The sequence below is a fragment of the Filicampus tigris genome, chromosome 17, assembly GCF_054856515.1.
Source record: "Filicampus tigris isolate MCC_2025a chromosome 17, RoL_Ftig_1.0, whole genome shotgun sequence".
In the NCBI taxonomy this organism is placed as follows: Eukaryota; Metazoa; Chordata; class Actinopteri; order Syngnathiformes; family Syngnathidae; genus Filicampus; species Filicampus tigris.
This window is the reverse complement of record NC_141233.1, coordinates 2,728,811-2,744,797: the sequence shown is the minus strand read 5'-3', so window position 1 is coordinate 2,744,797 and position 15,987 is coordinate 2,728,811. Positions and strand designations below refer to the sequence as shown.

At 41.2% G+C, this 15,987-nt stretch overlaps 1 protein-coding gene across 1 annotated transcript in view; it reads right to left on the bottom strand.

Moving 5' to 3' along the window:
• LOC147132893 (junctional adhesion molecule 3B-like) overlaps positions 1–11,194 on the bottom strand; it is a 51,038-nt gene extending 39,844 nt beyond the window's left edge. The window contains exon 1 of the mRNA XM_086013021.1: positions 11,051–11,194. Within this exon, the coding sequence (XP_085869147.1) occupies positions 11,051–11,099 (49 nt within the window). The 5' untranslated portion in view covers positions 11,100–11,194. The remainder of the gene's footprint in view (positions 1–11,050) is intronic.
• Between the last annotated feature and the right edge of the window lie 4,793 nt (positions 11,195–15,987).

Genomic DNA, 15,987 nt, shown 5'->3' with positions numbered 1-15,987 from the left:
TAACAATTAAGTAAAACAATAAATAATATGTTATGTTTTACATTACTCATTAACAAAACTGAAGAAAAGTATGGATAGAAATGAGTTACTAGATATTTGTGTTCTTGTTTCTGAGGTAAAATCATAGCAGAATACAATCTGTAAAACTGCAATGTAAATTCAAATTCAAATACTTGTACATTGAAATAATACAAGTGACGTTACGTTAAAACACGTACGTTAATGAAAAATAAAATGAACTTTTTCTATTTTGGCAAATGGCTACAATGACACAGAAAGTGAAACATTTCAAGGGGTCTACGAAATACTTTTAGCCATGTTGAAATGCTAATTCCTCACCCAAAACACCCCCAAAGTGGTGTTTTTCTCCATTCACCCATCTGGGAGCATTCCTGCTCATTCCTGCAACAGCCCCTTCTAATCCAAGAAAACTTATGGGTCCTCACTTTTCTACATCACGAAGTGAGGAGCCACTCCTGTACTGCCCCTGCAGACTAAACACATGGCCATTTTCTCAAGCAACAAGTGGGACGAATGACAAACGTCGCTGGTGAGCGCGGCATAAGTAGCCACCTCAGCCTAGGCGCCCGCCTCCCTAGCAACAGAACATTCACCAGCTGTTAGTCGTTTCTCAGAGGACTGCTGGGTGCACCCTGGCCAATACAAAAGTGGATTGGTCAGGATATTACATTTTAAAACTTGAGCAATTACTACCTCTATCAAACCTGCTGGAGAAGCAGAGTTGTAAGTAAATTGAACCGCTAGCTAAATGATGACATACAGGCAGTCATCGTATTACGACGTACCTAAGAGGTTTCGATTTTACGACGCCCGTTCCTTCTCCTCCATTTTGTCCCCAGCACCATACTGACTACGTTTACATGCAGTCAATATTGGGGGTTAAAATAAAAATTCAGATTTCTGAAACATTCTGAATATCCTGTTTACATGATTGAGCGGACATAGTTGCTCCGGCATTTGAATAACCCACTGTGTACGGCGACACATGGCGTCATGACTCAAATGGACGGCATTCCCATTTTTTTACTTTCAACCGTCAATAAAACACTTGATATTCATGTCACTCACCACATGAATGAAGCAACCGGTTTCCTCCTCGCTGCAAAAGTGTGCTTTTGTGCTGCGTCTCTGAGCTTGTTTACCTCTGCTTGGGTATTTGCGGTGGTTGCACGCCAATCACTGCACTTCCGCATACGAGCACTTCCTGTACTACAAAGACCAGTATTCCTTGCGGTTGTGCATACGCAAAGTGTCTCAATCGTGTCTGTATCTTTGCCTTTTTCGCCTTCCTCTCGTCGTTCTCCATCCACTTCTCAGCAGTAATGCTAAGTACAGCATCATTTTATATTTTTTTCATACAAAGTATTTTGACGTAAATTCGACTTTCTCGCTGAAATCCGACATTCGCCGAAATTCAGGTTACCTCGCCAATGTAGGACTGGAACTTGTTTATAAAATGAGTACTATTAGCATTGATGCACTAACGTTAGCTTTGTTGTCAAGCACGATATGTCAGATGTAATTTGTTGCATAAAAAATAACCTTACTTGTTAGCACACATCACCATGTGCATGGATGAATAGTACATCAATGCCGTGTAAAGATTGGCACTTGACTCTGGATCGAGGACGTAAAGCTCCACATTATTACACGAGGACGTAAGGCTCCACATTATTACACCATTGTAAAAAAGTGTCCTGTCAATCGTCAGCAAAACGGGCGTCCGTCACTGACAGAGTGCCCACCTCTGAAAAAAGCCACCAAAATAACTCTTATTTCACAAGAAATTCGATTCGTAGTTGAGCAAAGATTAAAATAGCATCAAAACATTTGTGTCGTGAGTATGGTCGCTAGTTAATTAAATTTGAAGTTGTATCCCAAGTAATGAATATTTCAAATCATGGGAGGTCCATGATAATAATGTGCTGTGATAATTATGGCTCTCAGAGGAAGCATTTCCCTGCTGTAGACCAGTTTTTTAAGGTCATATGTTTACGCTTTGCTAATGACCGTGGAATTGATGTCAAGTTGATCTCTCAATTAAAGTCTGACAGAGGAAATGGCATGCGCGATAACGTGGTCATTTGGGCAATTACAGGATAACAAGACATGAAGTTTAACGTTTGGAATTGTTTTGTGACAACAACAATTATAACCTTTGCAGCAAACATAACAAATGTAATAAAATCAGGAAATCTCTTCACAGAGATGTCTGTAGAATGGCCACTATTTCATTTTCAGTTTCTTCTTCCTGTTTTTCCAGTTAAGGTCTATCTAGGTCTGAAACCTAGTCAACTCAGAGTTATTAATTACTGTTATGACACACGATGAACTGATAAACATAGGCTGGTGAAACCCACCCAAATAGTTTCCCCTTTTCACTTTTGGTTTCTATGACACAGAAAGCAAGCAGACCCACATGCAAAGCCCCTCATTCTATTGGAGCTCAGACAGAGGCCAGCCACCATGCTACAAACGCATTGCCTATGTCTGGCATCCTGACAACTATTTGAGGCACTTACTTACCCCGAAGTATGCGCTCACACACACACACACACACACACCCACACACACACACACACACGTGACAACGGCCCGGTGTGTGTGTGAGCTACATCTGAGCTTCTACTCATGCATGAGCCCCAGCACAGCCTAAAATGCACAGACCATTCAGGATAGATCTGATGTTTTCTGACAGAATCAAGAAAGTCCATTAATGCTGCTAGCTATCAACAATTTCATCTGTCTTTAGGTATTTATTCCAGTTCTATTCAACAAGTCTCTCCATGAAAAGTTTTGTTTTTCCAGAACATTGCCATGGTTTAAAAGATGTGTGAAGATAACAACAGCTTGAGGGGATAAGTGGTCTAATTTTCTTGAATATTTGAATCATTTGACCAAAAAGCCAACTGTACAAGGGAAAGATACAATACAGTGTCAGTCAGAGCAGTTTTCTTCACTATTAAAGGGATGGTTGGGCCGGGATGGCCATGTTTTCACTAACAAGTTCATTTTATATATTTTTTGATCGGGAAACTGAAAAGAGATGTCATTTTCTATTTTATCAATAAATTTGGGAGAAATTAGGAAATAAGTGACTCCATGAATATCGTCTCTTTTTAATGAGAATGCTTGCCCGCTGCCAGTCGCCGTCTGCCTCCTTAGAGTTGACACGAGTTCAGCGTAGCTAAATGTCCGAAATATAACCAGTAGGGGTTTGTGTGCACATTCATGCTTTTGTCTGCTTCAGCCTGTGTAAGTGGAGAAGCGATCGCCACGGTATTTTTGATTTTGTGGAGGTGATGATGAAATCACGTTTTATGTCAATCAATCCAAACTATTGTGCAGAACACTTTTATACTTTCACAGGTTGAAGTGGACAAGAGTAGTAATGTGCATTTGCATTTTGGTGGTGATTGGTCGCCGTTTTAGACAACAGAACTGACAAAGCGAGCAAAATTACCACGCTTGCCTCCCTCCTGTGACGTAGACTGCTGAGACTGAAAAAACAACAAGCCGAGCTCCATAAGGGTGCGGGCCAATTTGTCGTCAATCTAATCACAAATAAAGCCCTTTTTTACGGTCCACGTTGTGTCGTGGCCGTTTTAAGTTGTGTGTGTGTGTGTGTGTGTGTGTGTATGTGTGTGTGGGGGTGTGTGGGGGTGTGTGTGTGTGTGTGTGCTCTCCCCTGCTCTGCCCTGATTGGTGGCCTTCGTCACCAGTTTAGCCATCCAATCAAAGCAGAGGAGAGTAACGAATTTGGTTAATTACTTTCAGGTGTGTTGACCTGCACTAGTGAAGAAGGACTGGGTTGCTGGTGTTTGGGGCTGGCTGTGGGTGATGCAGTCAGTCCCTGATATTTTGTGTTTGTAACCACTGTCTTTTTTTAGAGCAGCAAATTCGCAATAGCCTTCATTTATCCTTTTCAGTAGCCACACTAACCATTCGTTTTTGGGGTGATCACCCAATTTCTTTGTTGTTGTAGTTTAGTTTAGTGTGGTGTTATACTGGCCAGTTTTTTTTTTTGTTAGTGCACTTTTCATTTACCCCTTCCAACTCTCACACCTATGTTAGACCGCTCCTCCTCGACATGGCAAGGAGGGGTCGTAACACCCTTAAATCACTACAGAGTCTTTTGGGGGGAGCATTTTAGTACTGATGTAATTTTTACATGCAAACCTATTACATAAGTGCCAATGTTAAGCTCATTCAAGTGTCTCTTTAAGCAATTAATATGGTGGAAATCTGCTACCAAATTCAGTCCAACACCTGTCCAAATGTATCATTACACATCCTCACAGGCATATTCATTTAGATCACAGGTGTTAAACTTAGGGACTGTGTGCAAGATCTGGCCATGGTACTCCATGTTATTTTACATACGCTGTCCTGTGAAAAACACTTATCTCCAATTTTGGCAAGTTTTTTAATTTTCACATTAATACGATGTCTGCAACGCTGAAACACCATTCATGTAAAAATGAGAAAATGAAAAAAATGGAGATAAGTGTTTTTCACATGACAATGACGATATATATATATATATAAAAAATTTGAAATGGACTCATGCAAAACTTAATATCAGTGGAAAAAAGTACAAAATCAACTTCTTGCAGCATTCAAATGGCCTCTCCAGGATTCTTCAGACAAAACAATATTATGCAAGTGGTCGTAATGTTGAAAAATATTATGCTTTAGGTTGTATGCATTTCATTGACATATACTTTATCATTTATATTTGAGTGGACTAACACTAAAATGTCCATGATGAGCGGATTTTTTTAAAGAACAACACTGTTATGTGTACTGACAGTATTAGAGAGCTTGTTAGTGCACCAGTTTCAACATCTCTATATGATGTGCTTCAAAACAACAGTCAACAGAACTTGTAAATGTGAATAGGCGGTGCCGTTAATACTATTGTGAATGGACTCTAACAAACCCAACAACCCAGTAGCGGGCATATCCCACAAAGGCGTGGGCACATTCCCCTGAAGGGTTGACACGACTCCCTTAACGAACCGGACTTTAGGTTTCAAGCGTGCCCAAGCATGGCGCAGATTGCCTGGTGTCAGTGATTTGTTGTTGTGACTCACACACCAAAATGGGTCAGGGCCATCCAACATCAAAACATGTGTTTGTCCTGCTCCCTAAAAAAACAGGTCACACACCTCCCCAGTCACTGTCCAGTGCCTTGCAGTCTGAGAATACTGGTTTATAGCAACCTAGCGTCCGTTGTTCATTCCTTCCATCATATGGGATCATGTGCTCTACAGTACATCTTTTACCAAAAATAGAAGTTGGCATCTGGTTTCTATCACGTTGGAAACACTGTCAAACACGTTTCGTACTCCCAACAAGAACCAAATTCTAATTATTGGTGTAGATATGTTTTAATACAACTCTGCTCAACTGTGAACTGTAGTTTAAACCCATTGACCTACTCTGCTCACAACCTGAACTTGAGTTAGTGTTGCAAAGTACGTAGTACAAAGTGTTGGCCTTGTTATACTCTTGGACACACACGCACGCAAACACACACACATCGCTAATAACTCATTTAAATGGGCACCAAGATTTCTGCATCATGCCTAACCCCAAGCACTGAACTACACCGTCATTGCCAAGTGTGGATGTACTGAGTCATTCATTTGTGCAATGAAGTCAGCGATGATGCTATGAACATATAATTTCTGCCCCTCAGGATCTCTCTCGCAATACTATTCTGAAATATGTAGCTTGATGATGTTGCAAAGAAGTGATATATTCTAAATGAGTTGCCGGAAATTACATTTATGGTTGTCACGGCATGCACGAGATGTCCGATTGTTACGATCAAAGACCATTACAAAGACAAATGATATCTGACTATTGGTGTTTGGTGTTGTGTTTCTTTGCATTTCTACTTTTGGCATTACCATTTTTAATGTGTTTACCGGGCCAATACTGTCTGTGTTGTTTGTCTTCTGAATGCTGGTTTTGCCATTAATATTTTTTAAATGTTTACAGGAAAATGTGTGTGAATGGTTGTTTGGCTACGTTTGTCTATGTGCTCTACAACTTGCTTGCGCCCTGAGCCGAATTTACCCTGCCTCTCGGCCGAAGTCGGTTTGGATAGACTCCAGCACACCGATGATCCTAATGAGAATAAGCGACATAGAAAATGAATGGATGGATGTTGTTTGAGAGAAATCATTTTTCAGAAGTATTATCAAAGACCCCATTTCCAGGTGGGCCCAATGGTTTGGAATGAACTTGTGATGAACACCTGAGCTTGACAGAGGTCTACTTTGCAGCTATTTTTAGACAGTAATTACCCCTTTCTTTACAGCCTGGTAAACAAAAGATGACTCCAGAGCCATTATCTGGTTATGACTGTTAGTGTGAAAGTCGTTCAGGGCAACACTGGCTAACCTCCATGTACTTCATTGCCTTTGCCTTGTCGTTAATGAAACAGCTAATTACTTTACTAACCGACAGCATGCCAATGTTTGATCAATGTTGGCCTCGTTTGACCTATTGATGTATTGTTGGTGTCTAGTAAACACACAAGCAGGATTGACTCTGCTTCCCCCCTCAAGGGAGCATGTGACCCCCGATAAATATTATCAAACAGGAAGTTGTTTGTGTGCTGTATATTGTCATGATGATCCAGTGGGCTAAATATTGAACAATTTGTTGAAACTAAATGGCAAGCACCAGCCTGCTTATTGGGCAAGAGCAATGATTCCAAATCCTTATACTAAACAGGACAACTGTAAGCTTTTCTTTCGTCATAACCACTGATATTATTTATCAGTTCAGTGCATCATGAGAAAACACTACTGTTCAATGCCATCGTGCTCTTTTTAACACATCCTGCTCTTTTTGATGCTGTTAAACTATGTCATTTGTTACTGTTTGTTTGTTTTTTGACATGCTGGTCTTCTTGAAATTTGAAGCAGGTACCGGCTCGCGACATTTTGGTAACATGACCGCATTTAGACCAAGGTGAATATGTGAGTATGAATAACTAATATAAATATGTCAGATTACATTAAGAATCCACAGCAACATACCCCCTTAACTACAAAAACAACTGACATGATTAATTAAGAGCACACTGCAACTGGAAAAGTAACAGACACATTTCAGATTTGCAAATGCTGTGATTTGGTCTGTCAAAGACAAAAAAAAAAGGGGAGGGGAAAAAAGACAGACCACTGTCTCCCAACAGATCATTGTAGAGGATCTAAAGTAAAAAAAAAGAGTAATGAAACACTTTTTGAAACACTTTCTATTTCAACTGTTGCTTTTCAACATTAACATGTGCTGTATGTCACCATGAATTACATAATGTAATAAAAGCGGAACACTGTGCTGAATTCTTGTCCGTGTCAAGTTAACATTGATTTCTGCCTCAGGATGTACATGATCACACCAAGCATGTTTTATAAATGCCTTCATCTGGCAACACGGCTGAGCTTTCTTCACAGCTACCGCTCCCTTCTGCTATATAAGCAAGCTCATCAACAGGACTGCCTTTTATCTTGCAGGCAAACAGGTGGCTAAGATTGTTACAAAGAATGGAGGAGGTTTTCAGGCTCCATGTGTTTTCTATTTGGAATGTTACATTTGCTTACATGGACACTCAGTATTGGGAGGGACGCTGTAGATATTTCTGGTGACGCCTGCCTGCGCCACTGCTTGAAACACCTCCACCCACTCCTGCTCAGCTGTTTCAGGCAATTCCAGAGTAAGCAGCCATGTGCCACATTGACTTTATACTGTGTCGGGGCCACAGTAGAAGAATACTTATGGCGGCCTGTAAGGGATTTATGTGATCAGTCACAAATCATCAATCAGCAACTTTGTAAAAATTGGAGTGAGCAGTACTCTGAAATGATAAGTCCCCAAAAAACCATTCCTTTCTCGCGGTGACATCTGAGCCGAGGGCAAAATGTCAATATGCCAGAGCTGACTCTCACTCAGCGATTTCTGATATGAATAACTCCTGACTTGTAACAAACAAATGCAGAGCATCAAGGGACTGCTTTCTGCTTGTCCATTTACTCCCTTACAGTTAAATGTCAGACTATGTGACTTACCCATAGCGGACATTACGTGCCATTCCGAGTGTCCTCCAAACATTTGCTCACAAGCTTTGGGTGGGTCAGGAAACATCTGACAACATACGGCTCCTAAGGGAGCGACTATCAGCAGTTATCTTCGGGGCTATTGACTCCTGTCTCGCCAAACGGCTGCACCACACATGCCAAACAATGAGAGAAGCGTCAAGCCTTGGCTTTATTTCGGACAAATGTTTTAAGAGTTTGTTGGGTAGCGGCATACGATGAGAACCGCACTGAAGTATAGGTTTGAGAGGGAAGCTCTGTTGAGTGATGAAATGGCTTATCAGGGGAGTACATACAAACAACCATCTAATGGACAGCTTCTTTACTTATCTTATCACTCAGATAAAGAAATGGCTCCAATTGGATTGTGTTGTCATGCATGAGTGAAAACAAAGATAAAGCGGAGCCACACAATCAAATCAAATGCAAATTTTTGGTCGAATTATTATTGCCATGCTCTTCACAACTTGAGTCAAATATGGCAAATCAGTGTCAAGACCGAACCTAAGACCTGATGCATACAAGTGTTTCCGATAGATTCAAAGTAGTGTGCTGAAAGTTTGTATTTGATCACTACTAATCCACTTTGAGCATCTTCAAGGGTCACACATTTTTGCGCCACTCCTGGCAATGACAGCTAGATCCGATGCTTTTCTTTAGAAGAATAGAAGTGAAACTGCTCAGATGAAGCCAACAATGTAAAATGTCAATGCATTCCATTAGGTCAGATTGGAAAGTCTGCTGTAAGCATGTGCACTTAAAATAACAATGGCCTGTGTCTTCTGCTCTGTTGACAGATGACTAGGATGATATTTGCAGCTATGTTCAGTCACGTTGGTTTTAGCCTTCACTTGGAATAGCTGAGGTTGTGCAGCCATTAAGAGGAGAGCAGACTCATAGAATACAATTGCAATTTAGAACTAAAAGGCACATCTGACAACAAAGGAATATAAAACAAGTTTGTGTAACCTGAAGAAGAAAGACATCCACATGAAAACAAGATTTGAAGCAGTGTGACTCAAAAACTAAATGTATTTCAATTAGTGGTATTGTCATGGCCAATGAGTGGCTATTAGTATTTCACAACACAGCCTTTAGACATCTTCAATCTAGCCAGATTAATGCCGCTTCTAAAGACACGGGCAATGCTGGCTGAGAGCCAGTCGACCACATGGCTAAGCCCCTGTCCAAGCAAGACAAAAGAAATTCTTAAATCTTCACAAGCTCATTGCTCCCTCTGAAAATGTCAATTGTACTACTGCCATGCCTTGTCACTGATTTATTTGGGGGAAACACTATCACATGTACTGACTAAAACCCTCATAGCCCCAAACAATAAGTACACTGTTAATTGCGGGTCGCTTTTTTATTTTTTATTTTTTGGAAGTCATGTTTTTTGTATTCTCCACGCAAAGCTGTCAGTTTATACACCAAGCGGCAAGCTACTCACTTTCAACCCTTTCATGTCTGTCATCTCCCTGAACCCAGAAACATCGACTCCCTCCCTTAAAAGTACAGGTTCCTGGTAAATGTTATCTCCCTTGTGGTTAGCAACAAAACAGTATGTAGAGTTGAACAACGTTTTTTTTTAAATAAATGATGCACTGTTATTAGGATTAAAACATTCATACACGTCACCATCTCTAGAGGTTCTCATGTCTGTACTTTGATTGCTATTTTCGTCTCACTCGTGCCTCTAAACCTGTGTCCAAGGGTAAGGCAGAGAAATACAATTCATGCCAAACTGTGGTTAAGTTTGCACTGCTTTGTATTCACTTTAAAGGAAACCTCGGTGAAGAGCAATATTTAAAATAGTTAAGTAAAACAACTTTTGGGATTGTTTTATTCAGGGTGCAAAATTGCTCAGCAAAAGTAGTTTGATAATTGCATAAGGACAAAAACACATTCACTTGTTGCTGATTTAGTGATTTCCTTGCTTGGTCACAACTAAATCAGACTCTTTGAAAAAAAGGTCACGTAAACAACCCTGATTCCCAGAATGGCTGCGCACTTACCACAGCAACAAGTGGCTCATTTAACGATGAGTCATTAAAAACCACGAGGCTACTGAGAATATTAGTTTCCTGTCATGTTTTTTTTCGAAACTGCTCGATGATACATATGGTCCGAACAGCTGTATAAACTCAGCGCTCGCCTCCACAGGTGTGTGTTCTTCACTTCCAGCTGTAAACTGATAAAACGGCGATAACAGAACCAGTTCTGCTCAGCCGTTCAGTTGTGTTGCGCTTTGAAAGAGTTCACATAGGAGAGCGGGTAAAGGGAGGGGGCAGAGGACACTGGCCTGACTCCTCCCGCGGACAGCCTGCTTTATTCAGCCGGCAGGAAAAACCGTTATCTCGCATCACTACTTCGAACATCGCCACGGCCCCACAGCCACGCTAAATACTTAACGGCACGTCCACAAATCATGTTTAATTCATAATCACCGAGGCGTCCTTTGAACTTAAAAGACTGAAACTTTTCCCCAAAAGTAAGCAAAACGCGATGGGTGCACACGCTAGAAGTGATGACAGCGTTTATGTTCGTGCGATGCGAACGCGGGTATGCGGTGAATACGACGAAACGGCAACTGCGAGTAAAACGATGATAACCACTCGCCCTACTTATTTGGTATTCTCTTAGTAAATTTGACCGAAAACGGCGATTATATTTGTCACATATTTGCTAAAAACACACACACAAGTCAGCCCGTCTCTTTTCGTAGATAGAGAGCTTCTCGTCCGTCTGGTATGAGTTTGAGTGTTTACGAACCTTCTGAGACGGGATCTCTGTTATGTCCAACTGAACCGAAATCACGACCAAACAGGGGCAGAAGTAAACTGTACTTAACTGACGTGCTTCTCGGTAAGAAAAAGGGACAAATGTGAGTCGACTGTTTTGATTTTTGTACTTACAGTGAGTTGAGAGGAGAGTCAGGAGGCAAGCCAGACGTGCTTTCGCCATCTTGGAGTCGATGCTATGCTCGCTTTGCCCGGCAGTACATGCATGCGCAAAGTAGCCTAAACAGATTTGGCATTGGATTGACGGAGAGAGAGAGAGACAGAGAGAGGGAGAGAGAGAGAGAGAGAGAGAGAGAGAGAGAGAGAGAGAGAGAGAGAGAGAGAGAGAGAGAAAGAGAGGGGGGGAGGGGGGGGACTGAGCATGAGCAGGGGGAGGTATTCTAGTAGGTTTCCATAGCTACCGGAAAGCATCATTGAAGTTGCCAAGAATTTATAGTTGATACGACGACGTGGGAGGCTTTTGTTTTGTTTTACTACTGTGGCCTTGTGCTGCGTTGCTGTTGCGCCAGGGAGTAAGCAGAGCCCGGTGGGGGGAAACAAGCAACTGGAACCTATCCTGATTCCTGACTGGGATTTCCAACCCGCGCAACCCCTGACGCAGAAGAGTGTCTGCTATCTATCCAAAGAGACGAAAATAAAGTGGAATGTAAATGCAAGAAAAACAGTACAGCCAAGTTACACAAACACAATACAATCGTATAATGAAATTTATTAATATACAGTACTGTATTCATTTGTCTTTTCATCATATATAATACAATTATTTTTATTTCCTTCTTTATCTATTTATTTAGTCAGACGATTTTATTTTATTTTTTCTTTGACTTGCGAGTGCCAACTTGAGATCTTGGGCTCAATTTTCGTAGCGAGCGCACCTTCGCTGTGGCGCAAATGTCTCTGGATCTTCATTTTCCTAAAGTGCATGGCTCGCTACCCATGATTGCTAGGCCCAATCCCAATACCCACACTTGCACCCTTGTGCCACTCACTTGCGCGTTCCCGCCTAGGTTATGAGTGTGCAGAGCATGGCTATCCAAACTACGGCCCGGGGGCCATTTGTGCTCGACATCCATTTTTAGTGGCCCACGGCATATACTAAAAATGACATTTGTCATGGCCCACAACGCTAGTTTTAGGCTATTAATAAATTGGTTAACATACTGTACAGCTTTTCTAGATATGCAAAGATTCAAATAAACTATTTACGACTAAAATAACAACCATTTTCCCTTCAAAATACTGAAGAATAAAGAAAATGTTGTTTTAGAAACAAAAATAGTTTCTTCTGCATTCTGCTGTGTCAAGATCCAATTTATGAACATATTATATTAAACATCCTCAAGTAACTGTTTTAAAAATGGTCATCTTACATCAGTTTGATCTTGGTTTGGTTCTTAATGTGAAGATGAGATTCGGCAGTACAGGAGTGGATCTAGACTGGTGGGATATAGGGCCGCTGGCCACCTTAAAATTTTTTTTAAAAATCCTAAATAATTGCCTTATCACCTTTAACAGAAAGCTGTTATGTAACAGGTTTCAAAATATAAACTATAAATAGAAAATGTAAACAATATCTAATTTCTTGTTTTACTGATTTTAGTGTGTTTAACAAATTAAAGTTGAAGAATTTTAAAGTGGCCCTTTGCATCCTTGCATTTTCACTAATGTGGCCCTCAGAAGCAAAGGTTTGGACACCCCTGGTGTAGGGTGTCCCAATTCTGCAAAGTGCTTTGTCGCCCCGCCCCCTTTGCACCCTTGTTCTCCACTTCGGCTGAGGGGCCATGGATGCGGGCTCATATTACCTACAATTCCTTGAGGATTTGACCAAAATAGTGGGAAACCGACGACCTGGCACTTGGGTGCCTCTCACCTCCCTTAAACATGCCTGGAGTTGAGTGGCATTCATCATCCGGTTTCTCAGGACATTGTTCATAATATAGCGGTCATCAGCATGGGATGTAGCCAAAGGACATCCACCTCTACATCTTTCTGTGACTCTTCCAGTCTCTCGGTATCTCTGTTGTTGCTGCTGATGACATTCTGTGGCTCTCTAAGCCCACTCCCGTCTGAGAAAGTCCTGTTTGAGGCATCAGGTACTGTTGATCCATTATTAGGTGTCATCTTGGTCTCATGATGTCCAAATGTGAACAGCATGATGAGGACAACTGTTTAAACATCAGCTCTAATTGAACCAGGACATTTATTGTTCGATTGAAGGACCAAACACCTGTTGTAAATTTTGCCATTGAACAACTTGTACAAAAAGTGCTGAAACATTTAATAGTTGGCCATGTGCATTCATAGAAGGTCACATTAAGTTCACCTGTAAAGGTTTGAATACATTTTAGTCTCGTTTCACCTAGAAGCCAAATATCACTAGCTTTTTGTGAGTAATGTATGTTAACACCAATTATCAAACCTTCTGAATCACTATAGGCTATTGGCAGAGTGGTACTACGCAGCATGTCGGGCAATTTTTCAGGACCAACAAACCAATGCAATGACATATTGCTGGAGGAAATTACGAAGGAATAACTACACACAAACTTCCTTGTCTGACAGTGTGGAAGAATGAATAACTTTATCACAAAGCAACAAAGAATCAAAGGAACACTGCAAGAAACGTGCATGCAATACAGAAGCATTTGATAGCACATAACACACCCGCTTGTTTAATCCCACATAGTCCAAAATTGATCTATACACTTCACTCACATTTTTTACAATGAATTTTGCTGTCATAATTTCGTTCACTCCCGTCAATAATTTTGCATTGCTTTCAGCAATAACCGAGACATCAACCCATAGGCTATTATTATGATCACTTTCACCATTGTTTACTTTTGTGTATACACAATGATCAGCAGCGTTTTGCACAAAATATTTTTGGTCCAGATATTCATGCAGAATTTTCTTCCAATTTCCATATCTGTCAACTCCGGGGTGTACCGAATCTTACAAAAGTTGTAATTTGCCCGTACATATCTGCATATGATCTTACACATTACACATTATTATTTTCGAATGGCTGCTGTCATGTGAGCTTGTGTTAGTGTGTTGTGCGCATGCGTGAGGAAGAGTGCGGAAGACCCTTGTCTCCCTCTGACGTGTGTTGTGACGCTACTGGGCTCCCCCTTTTCGACAACGTGCGACGACCGTGATCTGGTTGGCAACTCCGGCTTTGGAGAAAGCGCTCCCCTGCGTCTCTCGACTGCGGTTAGGTGACAAAAACAGGAACGGATAACACTGATAAAATTGACATTGGCCGTACAGATTCACGATATATGGTTTACATGTTTGAAAAGGTTTTTCCACCTGTACAAATTATGCCGAAAGCATACAACTTGACAGGTGTGAATTTCTGACGGACTGTTTTGGTGCGTGTGACCTTTGTAACTTGCACCAATTTGTCTACTGTGCTTGATTTGACTTTATAGCCCTCAGGCTGCTCAATGTAAATTTCACAGTTAACTAGTGCATTCACATATGCTATCTTGTACTGCTTTTTGCATTCTCACTCTGATGCTAGCCATGTTTGCAGTGGCTGAAAATTTCTCATAATCTACACCTATCTTTTAGCTATATCCCTTTGCAACATAATGTGCTTTCAGAGGTGTCAAGTAATGAAGTAGAAATTTGTGCTGTCAATCGATTCAAATATTTAATCGTAATTAATCTCATTTTTTCATAGTTAACTCGTAATTAATCGCACATTTTATTTATTGTAAAAAAATCCCTTGATTTTTCTGTCCCATTATTTTCTTGAATTTTAATACCCTTAACATGAATAAGAGGATTGATTTTCTCATGCAAATACTTTATTAAAGGGAAGTCAACCCAAACATATTCTTTTTCAAGAATATGCTCTATGCATGCCCACTTGTTAAAACAAGGCATTCTGATAAATATTGTGTTTGTGCAATAAGAGTTAATCCACCTGCTTTTAGTCATCACAGGGGCAGCCATTTTGTAATGTTTGTCGACTGAAAATGACATCACAGTTGCTCAGGACTCAGTTAACGACCAATCACAGCTCACCTGTTTTCTGAAACTGAGCCACGATTCGTCGTTATTTGAGCCCTCAGGGCATCTGTGATGTCATTTTCAGTTGACAGAAGTGATAAAATGGCCGACCCCTGAGATGGCTAGATTTTGCTGCTTGACTCATATTCCACAAAAACAATATTAATCAGAATGCATTGTTTCAACTAGGGGGCCTGCATAGAACATATTCTTGAAAAAAAATGTTTGGGTTGACTTCCACTTCAATTGAAAAAGCAAGCATTGGATTCAAGTCACACAAACAGCCCCTCAGCATTTTCAAACACACACGCACACTCACATACACGCGCGTCCGCGCACGCCCACACACAGCCATTTACATTGGTGTTGTTCTGACAAATATATTTAATGCCTCTTGAGGGCGACTTGTTGGTCAAGCGGCGCTTGGTTTTCTGGACTGTGCTTAAAATTGGACTACCTGGATATACGTCATTTTTACGGATGTGTAGGGCATGTGTAATAAAAGAAAAAATATATATTGATCAAGTCAAAACTGACTTGACTAAAAGTTTTTTCCTTTTTTATTATTCATCCATCCATTATCTATACCGCTTATCCTCACAAGGGTCGCGGGGCGTGCTGGAGCCTATCCCAGCTGTCTTTGGGCAGTAGGCCGGGGACACCCTGAACTGGTTGCCAGCCAATCGCAGGGCACACAAAGACAAACATCCGCACTCACAATCACACCTAAGGTCAATTTAGACAGCCCCATCAACTTACTATGCATGTTTTTGGAATGTGAGAGGAAACCGGAGTACCCGGAGAAAACACACACAGGCACGGGGAGAACATGCACACAGGGAGGCCGGAGCCGGGATCGAACCCACAACCTCTGAACTGTGAGGCGGATGTGCTAAACAGTCGATCACCGTGCCGCCCCTTTTTCATTATCCATCCATCCATTGTCTGTACCGCTTATCCTCACAAGAGTCGCGGGGCGTGCTGGAGCCTATCCCAGCTGTCTTTGGGCAGTAGGCGGGGGACACCCT